General features: G+C 51.2%; 1 protein-coding gene across 1 annotated transcript in view; it reads right to left on the reverse strand.

Moving 5' to 3' along the window:
• Positions 1 to 21,913, reverse strand: part of LOC144493935 (phosphofurin acidic cluster sorting protein 2-like) — a 410,987-nt gene that overhangs the window by 306,982 nt on the left and 82,092 nt on the right. The window contains exons 3-4 of the mRNA XM_078213510.1: positions 2,992 to 3,081; positions 1,561 to 1,686 (exon numbers count right to left, since the gene is read on the reverse strand). Of these exons, the coding sequence (XP_078069636.1) occupies positions 1,561 to 1,686; positions 2,992 to 3,081 (216 nt within the window). The remainder of the gene's footprint in view (positions 1 to 1,560; positions 1,687 to 2,991; positions 3,082 to 21,913) is intronic.

The raw sequence follows: 21,913 nt of genomic DNA on the forward strand, positions 1-21,913 counted from the left end.
CCACGCAGACATGGGGAGAATGTGCAAACTGCACTCAGACAGTGACCCAAGCCGGGAATCGAACCCGGGTCCCTGGCGCTGTGAGGCAGCAGTGCTAACCACTGTGCCACCGTGCTGCCCCGGGTCCCTGGCGCTGTGAGGCAGCAGTGCTAACCACTGTGCCACCGTGCTGCCCCGGGTCCCTGGCGCTGTGAGGCAGCAGTGCTAACCACTGTGCCACCGTGCTGCCCCGGGTCCCTGGCACTGTGAGGCAGCAATGCTAACCACTGTGCCACCGTGCTGCCCCGGGTCCCTGGCACTGTGAGGCAGCAATGCTAACCACTGTGTCACCGTGCTGCCCCGGGTCCCTGGCGCTGTGAGGCAGCAGTGCTAACCACTGTGTCACCGTGCTGCCCCGGGTCCCTGGCGCTGTGAGGGAGCAGTGCTAACCACTGTGCTGCCCCGGGTCCCTGGCACTGTGAGACAGCAGTGCTAACCACTGTGCTACCGTGCCGCCCCAGTCACAATCACCCATCAGTCTTTCTATCCAGAATCCAGCATCTGATGACAAACATTAAAATAAAAGCTAGGACGTGAACAGTGAAATCGGGAAGCGTTGCTCCAGAGGTAGTGGGTGTCTGGGGTCTCTGCCCAAAAGGCTCGGGATGGTGGGGGGGGTCGGCTCTTGAGTCTCCAATGGCTCACAATTCTCCAGATGTGACCTTTCCCCTCAAATAGGTGATCATTGTTCCTTAACAAAGCGAGTTGCCTGGGCTGGGGTGCATGGTAAAAGTAGTTCAATACTTCATGCACAGCGCTGCTCCTGTTGAAGATACGTGGCAGCTGCTAATGCGGTTGGAAGGGGCAGTATCCCATTGTTCACAGCTTGCTGGCTAACTCCTGATTCCAGCTAAAGCTGGAAAGATCTGAAACCTGTCTCCGTGCCCGGGATCAGTCTCCGTGCCCGGGATCAGTCTCCGTGCCCGGGATCAGTCTCCGTGCCCGGGATCAGTCTCCGTGCCCGGGATCAGTCTCCGTGCCCGGGATCAGTCTCCGTGCCCGGGATCAGTCTCCGTGCCCGGGATCAGCCTCCGTGCCCGGGATCAGCCTCCGTGCCCGGGATAAGTCTCCGTGCCCGGGATCAGTCTCCGTGCCCGGGATCAGCCTCTGTGCCCGGGATCAGCCTCCGTGCCCGGGATCAGTCTCCTTGCCCGGGATCAGCCTCCGTGCCCGGGATCAGCCTCCGTGCCCGGGATTATCGGGAGAAAAATAAAAAACATTTCCATTTCGATAGCTTCTTTCTTGACGGATCATATACCCCAACTCACAGCCAATGAAATACTCCTGTAATGTACGGAATGCTGTAGCTAATTTGTGCACAGCAAGATCTCACAAACCACAATGTGACACTGATCAGATAATCTGTTTTTATGACGTGTTTTGAGGGCTAAACTTTGGCCAGGAAATCAGAGTTAATGTTTTGAATGTGTATGGCTCTTCTCCAGCGCATGGAGACAGGCTGCCCTCTGACTGAGAAGGAGAATGAGCAGTGTTCTCGGTAATGTGGACAGTGCAGAGTACCTCAGCCATATCGATCATCCCTAATGCCAGCGTCTTGTAGCCCAGAATGGTCCTGTTTTTATACCGCTTCCTCCTCTGTAACATTATCTGGAGTTTGTTTGCATCTCTCTTCAGGAAGTGGGGATACTGACAATGGAATAGAGCAGAACAGACCATTAGCACTACACAGCTGAACCTACAGTAAAGCCACCTCACTGAACACATCGGTTCCCTCAAGGTCTTCCAAAACACCAAACTATTCCTCCTCCAGTCACTTCCATCTCCACTTGTTTTCACAAGTGCAAACAGGAATGAAAGGGTTAACATTTCACAGGGACAAAGGCCTGGATTAAAGGGAGGCCAGAATGAGCGAACTCACTTCTCCACTCAGCAGGGAGATCGATTTCAGTTCATTTAAGGTGAGTCTCATGCTCAAGAGGATGAATCATTGAGGGGGTTTCGCAGCACTTCACCTGTTCCCTGGACCTGCTCTGAAACTAGCTGCTGGAAGGCATGAGAAATGGCCTCGGAATATGACTCTCCATTCATTCAGACTCTCCACCACTGTGGCAAGGCCGAGAGCAGGAATTCCCACAAGTGGCATGACCACCTTTCAGGATTCAGCTTCTCCTCTCTCTCTGGCTATTAAGCCAGGTCCAATTCTTTCCTCACCTGACATCTACACTTTCCATCACCAGTCACTGGGGAGTGATCAGCAGACCTTTCAGTTCAGAGTCAGTGGGAGCCACCTGACTGCCACATCAAGCCAGTGCTGCAGAACAGTGGGTGCTGCTTTCAGAGGGTACCCTCTGAAACTCCCAATGCAGCGACCATGAAGCAATTTCTGATTGAGAAATTGGTGTGCAGATCTGTCTGAAACTAGTAACTCACCGGGAATCAAAAGAGACTAGCCCCTCGCTACATCTTGCCCACAGAGGTTTTCTGGTTTAATTATGGAAATGGGGAAGCTCCAACCCACCCCCAACATAATGTATGACCCAGGAACATACTAGCAGAAAGGTGGATACCTCCTCACTTCATCTTCCAGAACAAAGAACAAAGAAAATTACAGCACAGGAACAGGCCCTTCGGCCCCTCCAAGCCTGCACCGACCATGCTGCCCGACTTAACTAAAACCCCCTACCCTTCCGGGGACCATATCCCTCTATTCCCATCCTATTCATGGACTTGTCAAGATGCCCCCTAAAAGTCACTACCGTATCGGCTTCCACTACCTCCCCCGGCAACGAGTTCCAGGCACCCACCACCCTCTGTGTAAAAAATCTGCCTCGTACATCTCCTTTAAACCTTGCCCCTCGCACCTTAAACCTGTGCCCCCTAGTAATTGACTCTTCCACCCTGGGAAAAAGCTTCTGGCTATCCAAAAGAAGAGCTAAGTAAAATGATCCTTTGCAAGCAGAAAGTGACAAAGTGTCTACATATAGCAAATACCTGCAAGGAAAAAGTGAGTTCTAATTCAGTCTCCATCAGGCCACCAGGGGGGAGAGCGTATTCATTCGATCTGAGGATTCGCTTCGAGCCCTAATGAGCAAAATGTGAGAGAGAGAGAGAGTTCCGTTATTCAGCATGCTGTGTCTATCAACCCAGTGAACCTTTGCCATCTGAAGCCACTGCTCGCTCCTGAACCTATTCACAGAATTGACGGCACGGAGACAGGCCCTTCGGCCCAAATTGGTCCATGCCGACCAAAATGTCCATCTTAGCTAAGTCCGTGTGCCTGCATTTGGCCCATATCCCTCTAAACCTTTCCTATCCATGTATCTGTTCAAATGCCTTTTAAATGTCGCCACCTCAACCACTTCCTCCGGCAGCTCATTCCACACACGTTCCACCCTCTGTGTAAAAACGTTGCTCCTCAGGTTTCTCCTATTAACTTAAACCTGTGCCCTCAAGTTCTCCATTCCCCAACCCTGGGAAAAAGACGGAGTGCATTCACCCTATCCGTGCCTCTCATGATCTGACACACCTCTATAAGATCACCCCTCAGTTTCCTACGCTCCAAAGAAAAAAGTCCTAACCTGTCCATCCATTAAGTTTGCTTTCTAACGAACAGCCGAAGAGGTTCCAATAGTACTGATGGAACAGGCTGGTGCTGCAGTGAGATGGTATCTCAAAGTGCTGTTCTGAGTAGGACATTATACCCATAATCCCAAACATTACAACCTCTCCATTTGGACAGAGGTGACTGTGTGTGCGTGGGAGAGGAAGCTTGTTGTTAGATGTGTGCTCACTGTGTTAGGATATGTAGGCGCGCAAGCCTTTCTTTCTGTGGCAGAGAGGGGGCACCTGTTTCCCAGCCTCTGTCTATGTAGCAGCCAGTTCAACAGCTGCATAAGGCAAATAAAAGTGGTTCAGAGCAGCACGGCGGCACAGTGGTTAGCACTGCTGCCTCACAGTGCCAGGGACCCGGGGCAGCACGGTGGCACAGTGGTTAGCACTGCTGTCTCACAGAGCCAGGGACCCGGGGCAGCACGGTGACACAGTGGTTAGCACTGCTGCCTCACAGTGCCAGGGACCCGGGGCAGCACGGTGGCACAGTGGTTAGCACTGCTGCCTCACAGCGCCAGGGACCCGGGGCAGCACGGTGGCACAGTGGTTAGCACTGCTGCCTCACAGCGCCAGGGACCCGGGGCAGCACGGTGGCACAGTGGGTTCACACTGCTGCCTCACAGTGCCAGGGACCCGGGGCAGCACGGTGGCACAGTGGTTAGCACTGCTGCCTCACAGCGCCAGGGACCCGGGGCAGCACGGTGGCACAGTGGGTTCACACTGCTGTCTCACAGTGCCAGGGACCCGGGGCAGCACGGTGGCACAGTGGTTAGCACTGCTGCCTCACAGTGCCAGGGACCCAGGGCAGCACGGTGACACAGTGGTTAGCACTGCTGCCTCACAGCGCCAGGGACCCGGGGCAGCATGGTGGCACAGTGGTTAGCACTGCTGCCTCACAGTGCCAGGGACCCAGGGCAGCACGGTGACACAGTGGTTAGCACTGCTGCCTCACAGCGCCAGGGACCCGGGGCAGCACGGTGGCACAGTGGTTCGCACTGCTGCCTCACAGAGCCAGGGACCCGGGGCAGCACGGTGGCACAGTGGTTCGCACTGCTGCCTCACAGAGCCAGGGACCCGGGGCAGCACGGTGACACAGTGGGTTCACACTGCTGCCTCACAGCGCCAGGGACCCGGGGCAGCACGGTGGCACAGTGGGTTAGCACTGCTGCCTCACAGTGCCAGGGACCCGGGGCAGCACGGTGACACAGTGGTTAGCATTGCTGCCTCACAGTGCCAGGGACCCGGGGCAGCACGGTGACACAGTGGTTAGCACTGCTGCCTCACAGCGCCAGGGACCCGGGGCAGCACGGTGACACAGTGGTTAGCACTGCTGCCTCACAGTGCCAGGGACCCGGGGCAGCACGGTGACACAGTGGTTAGCACTGCTGCCTCACAGCGCCAGGGACCCGGGGCAGCACGGTGGCACAGTGGTTAGCACTGCTGCCTCACAGTGCCAGGGACCCGGGGCAGCACGGTGACACAGTGGTTAGCACTGCTGCCTCACAGTGCCAGGGACCCGGGGCAGCACGGTGACACAGTGGTTAGCACTGCTGCCTCACAGTGCCAGGGACCCGGGGCAGCACGGTGACACAGTGGTTAGCACTGCTGTCTCACAGAGCCAGGGACCCGGGGCAGCACGGTGACACAGTGGTTAGCACTGCTGCCTCACAGCACCAGGGACCCGGGGCAGCACGGTGGCACAGTGGTTAGCACTGCTGCCTCACAGTGCCAGGGACCCGGGGCAGCACGGTGACACAGTGGTTAGCACTGCTGCCTCACAGAGCCAGGGACCCGGGGCAGCACGGTGGCACAGTGGTTAGCACTGCTGCCTCACAGTGCCAGGGACCCGGGGCAGCACGGTGACACAGTGGTTAGCACTGCTGCCTCACAGCGCCAGGGACCCGGGGCAGCACGGTGACACAATGGTTAGCACTGCTGCCTCACAGAGCCAGGGACCCGGGGCAGCACGGTGACACAATGGTTAGCACTGCTGCCTCACAGCGCCAGGGACTCGGGATTTCTATTGCCGGCTTGGGTCACTGTCTGTGTGGAGTTTGTACATTCTGTGCGTAGGTTTCCTCCCACAGTCCAAAGATGTGCGGGTTAGGTTGATTGGCTATGCTAATTTGACCCTAGTGTCAGGGGGATTGGCAGGGTAAATATGTGGGGTTACGGGAATAGGGCCTGGGTGGGATTGTTGTCAGTACAGGCTCTTTGGGCCGAATGGCCTCCTTCTGCACTGTAGATTCTCTGATTCTATGACCACTCCTTCCCCATTAATCCACCTGGCGCCTTTTACCTGGATGTACAAGCTGAAGAAAGCACTAACTGACAGCATGGAGGGACACTGACTCGATACTGAACTGTGGCCTTTTCATCCACATTCTGCTGTTGGTCAGCTATTGTTCTTTACACTGGTGATAATGAACACGAGGCACACAGAAATATTCCAAAACAATCAGCCAATAACAAATGAAAATGATATAAAAGATACAAGTTGTTGAAGCAGGTGACTGTCCTGTCTCAGTTTCTGCTCATTACAACTGATTTTCCCTCCTCGCTGGGAATACGGGAATTTGTGGCCCATGTATCAATTCCTCACAAATAGTGCTGATTCAGAAGCATGAGGGAGGATCTCAGAGCAACCTACATGTGATAACCTCCAGGAGATCCAGGGGAATCACTGAGTGATCTCCCTCTGGTGCTCAAAGAACAAAGAGAACAAAGAAAATTACAGCACAGGAACAGGCCCTTCGGCCCCTCCAAGCCTGCACCGACCATGCTGCCCGACTTAACAAAAACCCCCTACCCTTCCGGGGACCATATCCCTCATTCCCATCCTATTCATGTATTTGTCAAGACGCCCCTTCAATGTCACTATCGTATCTGCTTCCACTCCCTCCCCCGGCAACGGGTTCCAGGCACCCACCACCCTCTGTGTATAAAACTTGCCTCGTACATCTCCTTTAAACCTTGCCCCTCTGTGATGACTTCAACCAGGTTAATGAGGTTGGCTTGCTGGAGTATGAACGGCCTGATGGGTCCTAATTGATGGTTAAATCAGGGAGCCTCATGCTCCCTATTTAAAGCAGGTGTGTCAGACTCCCAGCCTGCATTCAGCAGGGAGCAACTGGAGAGCTGGCTGTGTACAGATGTATGGTGTAAATAAAGTAACTTGGTGATGGGACTTTCGCCTCTGTGGAGTTATTACACCCTCGCATCTTAAACCTATGCCCCGAGTAATTGACTCTTCCACCCTGGGAAAAAGCTTCTGACTATCCACTCTGTCCATACCTCTCATAATCTTATAGACTTCTATCAGGTCGCCCCTCAACCTCCATCGCTCCAGTGAGAACAAACAAAGTTTCTCCAACCTCTCCTCATAGCTAATGCCCTCCATACCAGGCAACATCCTGGTAAATCTTTTCTGTACCCTCGCCAAAGCCTCCACATTCTTCTGGTAGTGTGACGACCAGAATTGAACACTATATTCTAAGTGCGGCCTAACTAAGGTTCTATAAAGCTGCAACATGACTTGCCAATTTTTAAACTCAATGCCCCGGCCGATGAAGGCAAGCATGCCGTATGCCTTCTTGACTACCTTCTCCACCTGCATTGCCACTTTCAGTGACCTGTGTACCTGTACACCCAGATCCCTCTGCCTATCAATACTCTTAAGGGTTCTGCCATTTACTGTATATTTCCTATCTGTATTAGACCTTCCAAAATGCATTACCTCACATTTATCTGGATTAAACTCCATCTGCCATCTCTCCGCCCAAGTCTCCAACTGATCTATATCCTGCTGTATCCTCTGATGGTCCTCATCGCTATCCGCAAATCCACCAACCTTTGTGTCATCGCAAACTTACTAATCAATCCAGTTACATTTTCCTCCAAATCATTTATATATATTACAAACAGCAAAGGTCCCAGCACTGATCCCTGAGGAACACCACTTGTCACAGCCCTCCATTCAGAAATGCACCCTTCCACCCTGAACTATAGATTTATCAGGATGTTGCCTGGTATGGAGGGCATTAGTTATGAGGAGAGGGTGGAGAAACTTGGTTTGTTCTCACTGGAGCGACGGAGGTTGAGGGGAGACCTGATAGAAGTCAACAGGATTATGAGAGGCACGGACAGAGTGGATAGTCAGAAGCTTTTTCCCAGGGTGAAAGAGTCAATTACTAGGGGTCACAGCCTTAAGATGCGAGGGGCAAGGTTTAAAGGAGATGTATGAGGCAGATCTTTTACACAGAGGGTGGTGGGTGCCTGGAACTCATGGCGGGGGAGGTAGTGGAAGCGGATACGGTTGTGACTTTTAAGGGGCGTCTTGACAAATACATGAATTGGATGGGAATAGAGGGATATGGTCCCCGAAGGGTAGGGGGTTTTAGTTAAGTCGGGCAGCATGGTCGGTGCAGGCTTGGAGGGGCCGAAGGGCCTGTTCCTGTGCTGTAATTTTCATTGTTCTTTGGCTGAGTGGCCTAATTCTGGTCAAAAAGAAAAGAGAGGCGTATGTTAGGTCCAGGCAGCTAAAAACAGAGGGAGCTCTGGAAGAGTACAAAGAAAGTAGGAAAGAACTCAAACGGGGAATTAGAAGGGCAAAAAGGGGTCACGAAATGTCCTTGGCAGACAGGATTAAGGAGAATCCCAAGGCATTTTATTCATACGTTAGGAACAAAAGGGTTGTCAGGGAAAAAAATCGGACCTCTCAGGGACAAAAGTGGGGAATTATGCTTAGAGCCCAAAGAAATAGGGGAGATCCTAAATTAATACTTTGCGTCGGTATTCACAAAGGAGAGGGATGTGTTGACTGGGAGTGTCTCGGAGGGGAGTGTTGAACCGTTGGAGAAAATCTCCATTACAAGGGAGGAAGTGTTAGGTTTGTTAGAGAATATAAAGACTGACAAATCCCCAGGGCCCAATGGAATCTATCCAAGGCTGCTCAGGGAGACGAGAGATGAAATCGCTGGGCCTCTGACGCAAATCTTTGTCTCGTCACTGGACACAGGTGAGGTCCCTGAGGATTGGAAGATAGCTAATGTGGTCCAATTATTTAAGAAGGGTAGGAAGTATAACCCGGGAAATTATAGGCCGGTGAGCTTGAAGTCCGTGGTGGGGAAGTTGTTGGAGAAGATTCTTAGAGATAGGTTGTATGCGCATTTAGAAAGGAATAAACTCATTAACGATAGTCAGCATGGTTTTGTGAGAGGGAGGTCATGCCTCACTAACCTGGTGGAGTTTTTTGAAGAAGTGACTAGAATGGTTGACGAGGGAAGGGCCGTGGATGTCGTCTATATGGACTTCAGTAAAGCGTTTGACAAAGTCCCTCATGGTAGGCTGGTGCAAAAGGTTGGATCTCATGGGTTAAAGGGGGAGGTGGCTAGATGGGTGGAGAACTGGCTTGGTCACAGAAGACAGAGGGTGATAGTGGAAGGGTCTTTTTCCTGCTGGATGCCTGTGACTAGTGATGTTCCGCAGGGCTCTGTATTGGGACCTCTGCTGTTTGTGATTTATATAAACGATCTGGAAGAAGGTGTAACTGGGGTGATCAGTAAGTTTGCGGACGACACAAAATTGGCAGGCTTGCAGATAGTGAGGAACATTGTCAGAGGCTACAGAAGGATATAGATAGGCTGGAAATTTGGGCAAAGAAATGGCAGATGGAGTTCAATCCTGATAAATGCGAAGTGATGCATTTTTGGTAGAAATAATGTAGGGAGGAGCTATACGATAAATGGCAGAACCATAAAGGGTGTAGATACGCAGAGGGACCTGGGTGTGCAAATCCACAGATCCTTGAAGGTGACGTCACAGGTGGAGAAGGTGGTGAAGAAGGCATATGGCATGCTTGCCTTTATAGGACGGGGCATAGAGTATAAAAGTTGGGGTCTGATGTTGCAGATGTATAGAACGTTAGTTCGGCCGCATTTGGAATACTGCGTCCAGTTCTGGTCGCCACACTACCAGAAGGACGTGGAGGCTTTGGAGAGAGTACAGAGGAGGTTTACCAGGATGTTGCCTGGTATGGAGAGGCTTAGTTATGAGGAGAGATTGGGTAAACTGGGGTTGTTCTCCCTGGAAAGACGGAGGATGAGGGGTGACCTAATAGAGGTGTATAAAATTATGAAAGGCATAGATAGGGTGAACGGTGGGAAGCTTTTCCCCAGGTCGGTGGTGAATTCCGGATGCTGTCTTTATTATTTCCCAGAAGATCTCCTTTACCACCTGAGGATTTCTCTTTTCCCCAGTTTCTATCCCTCACTGGCTGAAACTGGTGTCAGAAACCAAACTTTGATTTATGAACTCATTCATAATCATCTGCCATTTCTGCTGCTAACCTCGCAGTTTTAACCCTCTGCTCTTCCACATGAGTTCTCACTAATTTTTAAACTCCAGGTGTTGCTTCATCATCACCCGATACAATTGCAGCAAAACATCCAATCCTGATACTCAAATCTTCTCGCTACGAAGGCCAACATACCATTTGCCTTCTTTACTGCCTGCTGTACCTGCGCACTTACCTTCAGTGACTGACGCATGAGGATACCAAGGTCTCGCCGAGTATCCACCTCTTTCAATTTACACCCGTTCAAGTAATAATCTGTCTTCCTATTATTGCTACCAAAGTGGATAACCTCACGTTTATCCACATTATCCTGCATCTGCCACTAATATGCTATGTCAACAGTTGAGGTCCTCGCATAGATCCCTGGGATACTCAATTAGTCACTGACTGCCAATGAGAAAGATTAAGATGCTCTTAAAAGATTTTGGTCATCGTCTTCAAGATCTCCTGAAGCGGCTTGGTGTCCTATTTAGCTTCAAGGTACTGTTATCACGGTTCGGTGGATAAGCCATGGTAAATTGCCCCTTAATGTCCCAAGAAGTGTAGGTTAGGGGGATTAGCGTTCTAAATAAGTGAGGTTACTGGGTAGGGCGAGGGCAAGGTGCTTTGTTGGAGAATCGGTACATGCCATGACAGTGTGGCACTCCCCCAGTACTGACCCTCTGACAGTGCGGCACTCCCCCAGTACTGACCCTCTGACAGTGCGGCACTCCCTCAGCACTGACCCTCTGACAGTGCGGCACTCCCTCAGCATTGACCCCCTGACAGTGCGGCACTCCCTCAGCACTGACCCTCTGACAGTACGGCAATCCCTCAGTACTGACCCTCTGACAGTGCGGCACTCCCTCAGTACTTACCCTCTGACCATGTGATACTCCCTCAGCACAGACCCTCTGATAGTGCAGCACTCCCTCAGTGCTAACCCTCTGACAGTGCGGCACTCCCTCAGTACTGACCCTCTGACAGTGCGGCACTCCCTCAGTACTGACCCTCTGACAGTGCGGCACTCCCTCAGTACTGACCCTCTGACAGTGCGGCACTCCCTCAGTGCTGACCCTCTGACAGTGCGGCACTCCCTCAGTACTGACCCTCTGACAGTGCGGCACTCCCTCAGTACTGACCCTCTGACAGAGCGGCACTCCCTCAGTACTGACCCTCTGACAGTGCGGCACTCCCTCAGTACTGACCCTCTGACAGTGCGGCACTCCCTCAGTACTGACCCTCTGACAGTGCGGCACTCCCTCAGCACTGACCCTCTGACAGTGCGGCACTCCCTCAGTGCTGACCCTCTGAGAGTGCGGCACTCCCTCAGTACTGACCCTCTGAGAGTGCGGCACTCCCTCAGTACTGACCCTCTGACAGTGCGGCACTCCCTCAGCACAGACCCTCTGAGAGTGCTGCACTCCCTCAGTACTGATCCTGCCTGGAATCCATATGAGGCTTTGCAGTGGCGTTGAAAGGGACAATATTCTGACTCAGAGGTGAATGTGCACTCAGATGAGACAAGGTGACATCCTGTCAGTGTAACTACAGGGAAGGTTAAAGGATAATTCATAGCTGGGACTCTGTGCCTGAAGTCCATTTCAATGGCAATTAGCTCCTGTAATCATCTGAACCAAACAAAATCACAACAGGCAGTTAAAATGTCTGAAATGTTCAATTGTCTGGAAACTGTGATTGGAATAGGGTGTGGAAACAGAGAGGCACAGCTGTCGGAGCATTATTAGATTGAATTTCCTCCAAATGTGGCTGCATGTGACTGCCTATCAGAGTGACTGATAAAGCCCTGGAAAACACAACTCATGTGGAACATGTGGGAATGATCATGCATGAAAATAGCTTCATTTGTGCACTGTTGGGAAAGATTAAAGTCTAAATCAACAAGACTAATTTAAAACATCTCCCCATTGGCTGTGTTTGTAAAGGAAGGGGTTAAATGATTCAGTCTGAGTGAGTGGATATCAGCAAGGGCAACATCACTGATCTGAATTCTAGGCAAGAGAAGGCTTCCCAAGCTGATCCCTGCTGGAAAACTGGAGTTGTGCAGGGATCAGGTGCAGAGAGTTAAACACCTGATCCTTGCAGGGATGTAGTTTCTGCCAGGGTTTGGAAAGGTCATTCAAGGCTTGTTAATGTGGCAATGGGAGTTTCTGGGGATCTAACAGAGTGGATCAGAGAATCCCCACGGAAAATTGCTGACGCCAGTATCCAGCCTTACATGTGAAAAATGGTGCATGAGGTCAGATCTCAGAAGATGCACTTAGTCACAGAGACACATCACAGCAGCAGATAGTCTTTTGAAAACTGGGTGAAAAAGCAGATAGCTTTGGCAGGAAGAGAAGCAATAAATTTAACAAAGAAAAACTGTGGATGCTGGAGGTGTGTAACAATTCTTTCCTGGGATGCGGGTGTCACTGACTAGGCCAGCATTGATATTATCCATTGTTTAGATGATGGTAATGAGCTGTCCGTGAGGTGTCGTTCACCCACAGTGCTGTTATACAGTGAGTTCCAGGATTTTGACCCAGCGACAGTGAAGGAATGGCCGATATATTTCCAAGTCAGGATGGTGAGTGAATTGGAAAGGAACTTGCAGGTGTTCCCAGGGATCTGCTGCCCTTGTCCTTCAAGATGGTAGTGGTCGTGGGTTTGGAAGGTGCTGTCTAAGGAGCCTTGGTGAGTTCCTACAGTGCATTTGTAGGTGGTACACACGACTGCCACTATGCGTCAGGGGTGGACGGAGTCAATGTTTGTGGAAGGGGTAACAATCAGGCAGGGCTGCTTTGTCCAGGATGGTGTCAAGCTTCTTGAGCGTTGGAGCTGCACCCATCCAGGCAAGTGGGGAGTATTCCATCACACTCCTGACTTGTGCCTTGTAGATGGGGTAACAAAGACACTTGTGTCAGACTCCTATTCATAGAATACAGCTTAGCCTTCAACACCATTATTCAAGGCAATGGTGTAGTGGTATTGTCACTGGACTAGTAATCCAGAGACCCAGGACAATTCGGCGATGTGGGTCCAAATCCTACCACAGCAAATTTAGGGTGGCACAGTGGTTAGCACTGCTGCCTCACAGAGCCAGGGACCTGGGTTCGATTCCTGGCTTGGGTCACTGTCTGTGTGGAGTTTGCACGTTCTCCCCGTGTCTGCGTGGGTTTCCTCCGGGTGCTCCGGTTTCCTCCCACAGTCCAAAGGTGTGCAGGTTAGGTGGATTGGCCAGGCTAAATTGCCCGTTAGTGTCAGGGAGACTGGCTAGGATAAATGCACGGGGTTACGGGCATAGGGGCTGGGTGGGAATGTGGTTGGTGCAGACTTGATGGGCCGAATGGCCTCCTTCTGCATTGTAGGGACTCTATGAAACTCATCTCCAAGTTCCGTGGCCTGGGCCTCGGCTCCTCCCTCTGCGACAGGATCCTGAACTTCCTAACTCACAGACTGCAATCAGTAAGGATAGGAAACAACACCTCCTCCACGATCATCCTCAACACCGGTGCCCCACAAGGCTGTGTTCTCAGCCCCCTACTGTACTCCGACTGTGCGGCCAAATTCCCCTCCAATTCGATTTTCAAGTTTGCTGACGACACGACTGTAGTGGGTCGTATCTCAAACAGTGACGAGACAGAGTACAGGAATGAGATAGAGAATCTGGTGAACTGGTGCGGCAACAATAATCTCTCCCTCAATGTCAACAAAACAAAGGAGATTGTCATTGACTTCAGGAAGCGTAAAGGAGAACATGCCCCTGTCTACGTGAACAGGGGTGAAGTAGAAAGGGTCGAGAACTACATGTTTTTAGGTGTCCAGATCACCAACAACCTGTCCTGGTCCCCCCCATGCCGACACTATAGTTAAGAAAGCCCACCAACGCCTCTACTTTCTCAGAAGACTGAGGAAATTTGAGTATGTCCACTATGACTCTCCAACTTTTACAGATGCACCATAGAAAGCATTCTTTCTGGTTGTATCACAGTTTGGTATGGGGCTCCTGCTCTGCCCAAGACTGCAAGGAACTACAAAAGGTTGTGAATGTAGCCCAATCCATCACGCAAACCAGCCTCCCATCCATTGACTCTGTCTATACTTCCCGCTGCCTTGGCAAAGCAGCCAACATAATTAAGGACCCCACGCACCCCGGACATTCTCTCTTCCACCTTCTTCCGTCGGGAAAAAAATACAAAAGTCTGAGGATACGTACCAATTGCCAACGGATTCCCCAATCAACTTTTGAAAATTCCTGTCTAACACTATCAAAATTGGCCTTGAACAAAGAACAAAGAAAATTACAGCACAGGAACAGGCCCTTCGGCCCTCCAAGCCTGCACTGACCATGCTGCCCAACTTAACTAAAACCCCCTACCCTTCCGGGGACCATATTCCTCCATTCCCATCCCATTCATGTACTTCTCAAGACGCCCCTTAAAAGTCACTACCGTATCCGCTTCCACTACCTCCCCCGGCAACGAGTTCCAGGCACCCACTACTCTCAGTGTAAAAAATCTGCCTCGAACATCTCCTTTAAACCTTGCCCCGTGCACTTTAAACCTATGCCCCCAAGTAATTGACTCTTCCACCCTGGGAAAAAGCTTCTGACGATCCACTCTGTCCATGCCTCTCATAATCTTGCAGACTTCTATCAGGTCACCCCTCAACCTCCATCGTTCCAGTGAGAACAAACAAAGTTTCTCCAACCTCTCCTCATAGCTAATGCGCCCCATACCAGGCATCATCCTGGTAAATCTTTTCTGTACCCTCTCCAAAGCCTCCACATTCTTCTGGTAGTGTGGCGACCAGAATTGAACACTATATTCCAAGTGAGGTCTAACTAAGGTTCTATAAAGCGGCAACATGACTTGCCAATTTTTAAACTCAATGTCCCGGCCGATGAAGGTAAGCATGCCGTATGCCTTCTTGACTACCTTCTCCACCTGCATTGCCACTTTCAGTGACCTGTGTACCTGTACACCTTTGCCTATCAATACTCTTAAGGGTTCTGCCATTATATATTTCCTATCTGTATTAGACCTTCCAAAATGCATTACCTCACATTTGCCCCAATTTAGAATTTTAACTTTTGGGCCAGACCTATCGTTCTCCATAGCCATCTTAAAACTAATGGAATTATGGTCACTGGTCCCAAAGCGATCCCACACTAACACTTCTGTCACCTGCCCTTCCTTATTTCCCAAGAGGAGGTCAAGTTTTGCCCCCTCTCTAGTCGGGCCATCCACATACTGAATGAGAAATTCCTCCTGAATATACTCAACAAATTTCTCTCCATCCAACCCTCTAATACTATGGCTGTCCCAGTCAATGTTGGGAAAGTTAAAATCCCCTACTATTACCACCCTATTTTTCTTGGAGCTATCTGTAATCTCTTTATTTGCTCCTCAATTTCCCGCTGACTATTTGGGGGCCTATAGTACACCCCTATCAAAGTGATTTCCCCCTTCTTATTTCTCAGTTCTACCCATATAGACTCAGTGGCCGAACCCTCGGATATAAGAACATAAGAAATAGGAGCAGGAGTAGGCCATCTAGCCCCTCGAGCCTGCCCCGCCATTCAATAAGATCATGGCTGATCTGAAGTGGATCAGTTCCACTTACCCGCCTGATCCCCATAACCCCTAATTCCCTTACCGATCAGGAATCCATCTATCCGTGATTTAAACATATTCAACGAGGTAGCCTCCACCACTTCAGTGGGCAGAGAATTCCAGAGATTCACCACCCTCTGAGATAAGAAGTTCCTCCTCAACTCTGTCCTAAACCGACCCCCATTTATTTTGAGGCTGTGCCCTCTAGTTCTAGTTTCCTTTCTAAGTGGAAAGAATCTCTCCATCTCTAACCTATCCAGCCCCTTCATTATCTTATAGGTCTCTATAAGATCCCCCCTCAGCCTTCTAAATTCCAACGAATACAAACCCAATCTGCTCAGTCTCTCCTCATAATCAACACCCCTCATCTCTGGTATCAACCTGGTGAACCTTCTCGGCACTCCCTCCAAGGCCAATATATCCTTCCGCAAATAAGGGGACCAGTATTCCAGCTGCGGCCTCACCAATGCCCTGTACAGATGCAGCAAGACATCTCTGCTTTTATATTCTATCCCCCTCGCGATATAGGCCAACATCCCATTTGCCTTCTTGATCACCTGTTGTACCTGCAGACTGGGTTTTTGCGTCTCATGCACAAGGACCCCCAGATCCCTCTGCACAGCAGCATGTTGTAATTTCTTTCCATTTAGATAATAATCCAATTTGCTATTATTTCTTCCAAAGTGAATAACCTCGCATTTGTTAACATTATACTCCATCTGCCAGATCCTCGCCCACTCACTCAGCCTGTCCAAATCTCTCTGCAGACCTTCTACGCCCTCCACACGATTCACTTTTCCACTTATCTTTGTGTCGTCTGCAAACTTTGTTATCCTACACTCAGTCCCCTCCTCCAGATCATCTATATAAATGGTACATAGTCTATATCCCCTCTCAGTACGGCCGTGATGTTTTCCTTCATCAAAAGTGCAACTCCCCTTCCTCTCTTACCTCCTGTTCCATCTTTCCTATAGCATCTGTACCCTGGAACATTGAGCTGCCAGTCCTGTCCCTCCCTTAGCCATGTTTCAGTAATTGCTATAATATCCCAGTCCCACGTACCCATCCATGCCCTGAGTTCATCTGCCTTGCCCGTCAGGCCTCTTGCATTGAAATAAATACAGTTTAATCTAGACTTCCCTTGCTCTCTGCCCTGCTTTCTCAGACCATCTGTCCTGTCATGTTCTGTACACTCTCCCTGTGTTTTATTTCTCTTAGCCTTACTGGACCCAGTCACTGAGTTCTCAATAGTCGATGTACTCCATACTGTGGCCCTCTATAATTTTTGTCTTTGGTTTCTCTGCCTTTCACTTTTCCCCTTACTGCCTTTTGTTTCTGTCCCCACTTTACTTCCCTCTGTCATAGAAACAGAGGATAGGAGCAGGAGGAGGCCATTCGGCCCTTCGAGCCTGCTCCACCATTCATTACGATCATGGTTGATCATCCAACTCAATAGCCTAATCCTGCTTTTTCCCCATAACCTTTGATCCCATTCACCCCAAGTGCTATATCCAGCCGCCTCTTGAATACATTCAATGTTTTGGCATCAACTACTTCCTGTGGTAATGAATTCCACAGGCTCACCACTCTTTGGGTGAAGAAATATCTCCTCACCTCTGTCCTAAATGGTCTACCCTGAATCCTCAGACTGTGGCCCCTGGTTCTGGACTCCCCCACCATCGGGAACATCCTTCCTGCATCTACCCTGTCTAGTCCTGTTAGAATTTTATAAGTCTCTATGAGATCCCCCCTCATTTGTCTGAACTCCAGTGAAAACAATCCTAACCCAGTCAATCTCTCCTCATACATCAGTCCCGCCATCCCCGGAATCAGCCGGGTAAACCTTCGCTGCACTCCCTCGAGAGCAAGGACATCCTTCCTCAGAAAAGGAGACCAAAACTGCACACAATACTCTAGGTGTGGCCTCACCAAGGCCCTTATAATTGCAACAACACATCCCTGCTCCTGTACTCGAAACCTCTCGCAATGAAGGCCAACATACCATTAGCCTTCTTTACCGCCTGCTGCACCTGCATGCTTATCTTCAGCGACTGGTGCACAAGGACACCCAGGTCCCGCTGCACACTCCCCTCTCCCAATTTACACCCATTCAGGTAGTAATCTGCCGCCTTGTTTTTGCTTCCAAAGTGAATAACCTCACATTTATCCAAATTATACTGCATCTGCCATTGATTAGCCCACTCACCCAACCTGTCCAGATCATTCTGAAGGATCTCTGCATCCTCGTCACAGTTCACCCTCCCACCCAACTTGCAATCATCTACAAACTTTGACATCCTGCATCGGTCCCCATCCCCCTGCCACATTCGTTTAAACCCTCCCCAACAGCACGAGCAAACACTCTCCCTAGGACATTGGTTCCAGTCCTACCCAGGTTCAGACCGTCCGATTTGTACTGGTCCCACCTCCCCCAGAACCAGTTCCAATGTCCCAGGAATTTGAATCTCTCCCTCTCGCACCATCCCTCAAGCCACGTATTCATCTTAGCTATCCTGACATTCCCACTCTGACGGGCTCGTGGCACTGGGAGCAATCCTGGGATTACTACCTTTGAGGTCTTACTTTTTAGTTTAATTCCTAACTCCCTAAATTCAGCTTGTACGACCTCATCCCGTTTTGTACCTATATTGTTGGTGCCTATATGCATCATGACAGATTGCTGTTCACCTTCCCCCTCCAGAATGCCTTGTAGCCGCTCCGAGACATCCTTGACACTTGTAGGGAGGCAACATACCATCCTGGAGTCCCGTTTGCGTCCACACAAATGCCTGTCTATTCCCCTTACAATTGAGTCCCCTATCAAAGAACAAAGAAAATTACAGCACGGGAACAGGTCCTTCGGCCCTCCAAGCCTGCACCGACCATGCTGCCCGACTGAACTAAAACCCCCTACCCTTCCGGGGACCATATCCCTCTATTCCCATCCTATTCATGTATTTGTCAAGATGCCTCTTAAAGTCATTATTGTATCTGCTTCCACTCCCTCCCCCGGCAGCGGGTTCCAGGCACCCACCACCCTCTGTGTAAAAAACCTGCCTCGTACATCTCCTTTAAACCTTGCCCCTCGCACCTTAAACCTGTGCCCCCTAGTAATTGACTCTTCCACCCTGGGAAAAAGCTTCTGACTATCCACTCTGTCCATGCCTCTCATAATCTTGTCGACTTCTATCAGGTCTCCCCTCAACCTCCGTCGCTCCAGTGAGAACAAACCAAGTTTCTCCAACCTCTCCTCACAGCTAATGCCCTCCATACCAGGCAACATCCTGGTAAATCTTTTCTGTACCCTCTCCAAAGCCACTATATCACTACAGCTCTGCCACTCTTTTTCCTGCCCTCCTGTCCAGCAGAGCCAGCCATGGTGCCATGAACCTGGCAGCTGCCACCTTCCCCTGGTGAGCCATCTCCTCCAACAGTATCCAAAATGGTATATCTGTTTTGGAGGGAGATGACAGGGGACCCCCTGCGCTGCCTTCCTACTCTTCCTCTGTCTGCTGGTCACCCATTCTCTATCTCCCTCAGTAATTGTTATCTGCGGTGTGACCAACTCACTGAACGTGCTATCCACAACTTCGTCAGCTTCATGGATGCTCCAAAGTGAATCCATCCGAAGCTCCAGAGCTGTCAAGCGGTCTAACAGGAGCTGCAGTTGGACACACTATTGTATACAGTTAGCAGTTATTAATAAAGACTTGCTTTAATAGATTCAAGACTGTGGAATCTTCTTTGTGTGTCTAAAGCAGGATTCTGCAATTGGCACTTGATCCTCAACACACTCTTTTCTCGCCAATGATACCAAACTTGCAAGGGTGGCAAACAGTGAGGATGTGACAGTCGCCTGCGACAGGACATAGACAGGTGGGTAGAATGGACGTACAAGTGACATATGGAATTTAATGCAGGGAAGTGTGAGGCATTTTGTAAGAAGGGAAAAGGAGAGGCAATATCACAGAATAGTTATGGTGCAGAAGAAGGCCATTCGGCCCATTGTATCTGCACTGACTCTCCAAACGAGCATCATAACGTCGTGTCGTTCCCCGCACCGCGACACATTGTTTCTATTCAAATAAACATCTAATACCCTCTGGAATGCCTCGATTGAAGCTGCCTCTACCACACTTCCAGGCAGCCCATTCCAGACCCCAACCACTCACTGAGTGAAAAAGCTTTCCCTCATCACCAAGAGAGGGTCAGTGGGAGGGGCGGCAGCGAGGGTGGGGGGAAGGGGCAGTGAGGGGCGGCAGCGGGAGGGGTGGCAGTGAGGGGCGGCAGCGAGGGGGGGGCAGCGGGAGGGGTGGCAGTAAGATGCGGCAGGGAGGGGGCAGCGGGAGGAGCGGCAGCAGCGAGGGGGGCAGCGGGAGGGGTGGCAGTGAGGGGCGGCAGCGAGGGGGGGCAGGGGGAGGGGTGGCAGTAAGGTGCAGCAGGGAGGGGGCAGCGGGAGGAGCGGCGGCAGCGAGGGGGGGGCAGCGGGAGGGGTGGCAGTGAGGGTGGGGGGAAGAGGGCAGTGGGGGGGGGCAGCGGGAGGGGTGGCAGCGAGGGTGGGGGAGGTGGCAGCGAGGGTGGGGGCAGTGGGAGGGGTGGCAGCAAGGGTGGGGGCAGCGGGAGGGGTGGCAGCAAGGGCGGGGCGGCAGCGGGAGGAGCGGCTGCGGGGGGGGGTGGTCAGCGGGATGTATGTACACTGTCTCTGTAAAGGATCTGCGTGTACACTGTCTCGGTAAAGGGCATATGTGGACACCGTCTCGGTTAAGGGGCTGCGTGTACTCCATCTCGGTTCAGAGGATACATGCACACCGTCTCGGTTAAGGGGATACGTGTACCCTGTCTCAGTTAAGGGGCTGTGTGTACACTGTCTCGGTTAAGGGGATACGTGTACACCATCTCAATTAAGGGGATACGTGTCACTGTCTCTGTTAAGGGGTACGTGTATACCGTCTTGGTTAAGGGGATACCTGTACACTGTCTCGGTTAAGGGGCTGCGTGTACACCGTCTCGGTTAAGGGGCTGCGTGTACACCGTCTCGGTTAAGGGGCTGCGTGTACACCGTCTCGGTTAAGGGGCTGCGTGTACACCGTCTCGGTTAAGGGGCTGCGTGTACACCGTCTCGGTTAAGGGGCTGCGTGTACACCGTCTTGGTTAAGGGGCTGCGTGTACACCGTCTCGGTTAAGGGGCTGCGTGTACACCGTCTCGGTTAAGGGGCTGCGTGTACACCGTCTCGGTTAAGGGGCTGCGTGTACACCGTCTTGGTTAAGGGGCTGCGTGTACACCGTCTCGGTTAAGGGGCTGCGTGTACACCGTCTCGGTTAAGGGGCTGCGTGTACACCGTCTCGGTTAAGGAGGTATGTGTACACCGTCTCGGTTAAGGGGATATGTGTACACCGTCTCCGTTCAGGGGATACGTGTACACCATCTCGGTTAAGGGGCTGCATGTACACCGTCTTGGTTAAGGGGCTGCGTGTACCTCGTCTCAGTTAAGGGGCTGCGTGTACATCGTCCCGGTCAAGGAGGTACGTGTACACTGTCTCGGTTAAGGGGCTGCGTGTACACTGTCTCGGATAAGGGGATATGTGTACACCGTCTCGGTTAAGGGGATACGTGTACACGGTCTCGGTTATGGGGATACGTGTACACGGTCTCGGTTATGGGACTGCGTGTACAACGTCTCGGTTAAGGGGATACATGTACACTTCTCTGTTAAGGGGTACGTGTATACCATCTCGGTTAAGGGGATACTTGTACACTGTCTCAGTTAAGGGGCTGCGTGTACACCATCGCAGTTAAGGAGGTACGTGTAGACTGTCTCAGTTAAAGGGCTGCGTGTACACCATCGCAGTTAAGGAGGTACGTGTAGACTGTCTCAGTTAAAGGGCTGCGTGTACACCGTCTCGGTTAAGGGGATACATGTACACTGTCTCGGTTAAGGGGATACATGTACACCGTCTCAGTTAAGGGGATACGTGTACACCGTCTCGGTTAAGGGGATACGTGTACACTGTCTCGGTTAAGGGGCTGCGTGTACACCGTCTCGGTTAAGGGGATACGTGTACACCGTCTCGGTTAAGGGGATACGTGTACACCGTCTCGGTTAAGGGGATACGTGTACACCGTCTCAGTTAAGGGGATACGTGTACACTGTCTCGGTTAAGGGGATACGTGTACACCGTCTCTGTTAAGGGGATACGTGTACACCGTCTCGGTTAAGGGGATACGTGTACACCGTCTCAGTTAAGGGGATACGTGTACACCGTCTCAGTTAAGGGGATACGTGTATACCGTCTCAGTTAAGGGGATACGTGTACACCGTCTCAGTTAAGGGGATACGTGTACACCGTCTCA

This window comes from Mustelus asterias, chromosome 5 (genome assembly GCF_964213995.1).
Source record: "Mustelus asterias chromosome 5, sMusAst1.hap1.1, whole genome shotgun sequence".
Classification (NCBI taxonomy): Eukaryota; Metazoa; Chordata; class Chondrichthyes; order Carcharhiniformes; family Triakidae; genus Mustelus; species Mustelus asterias.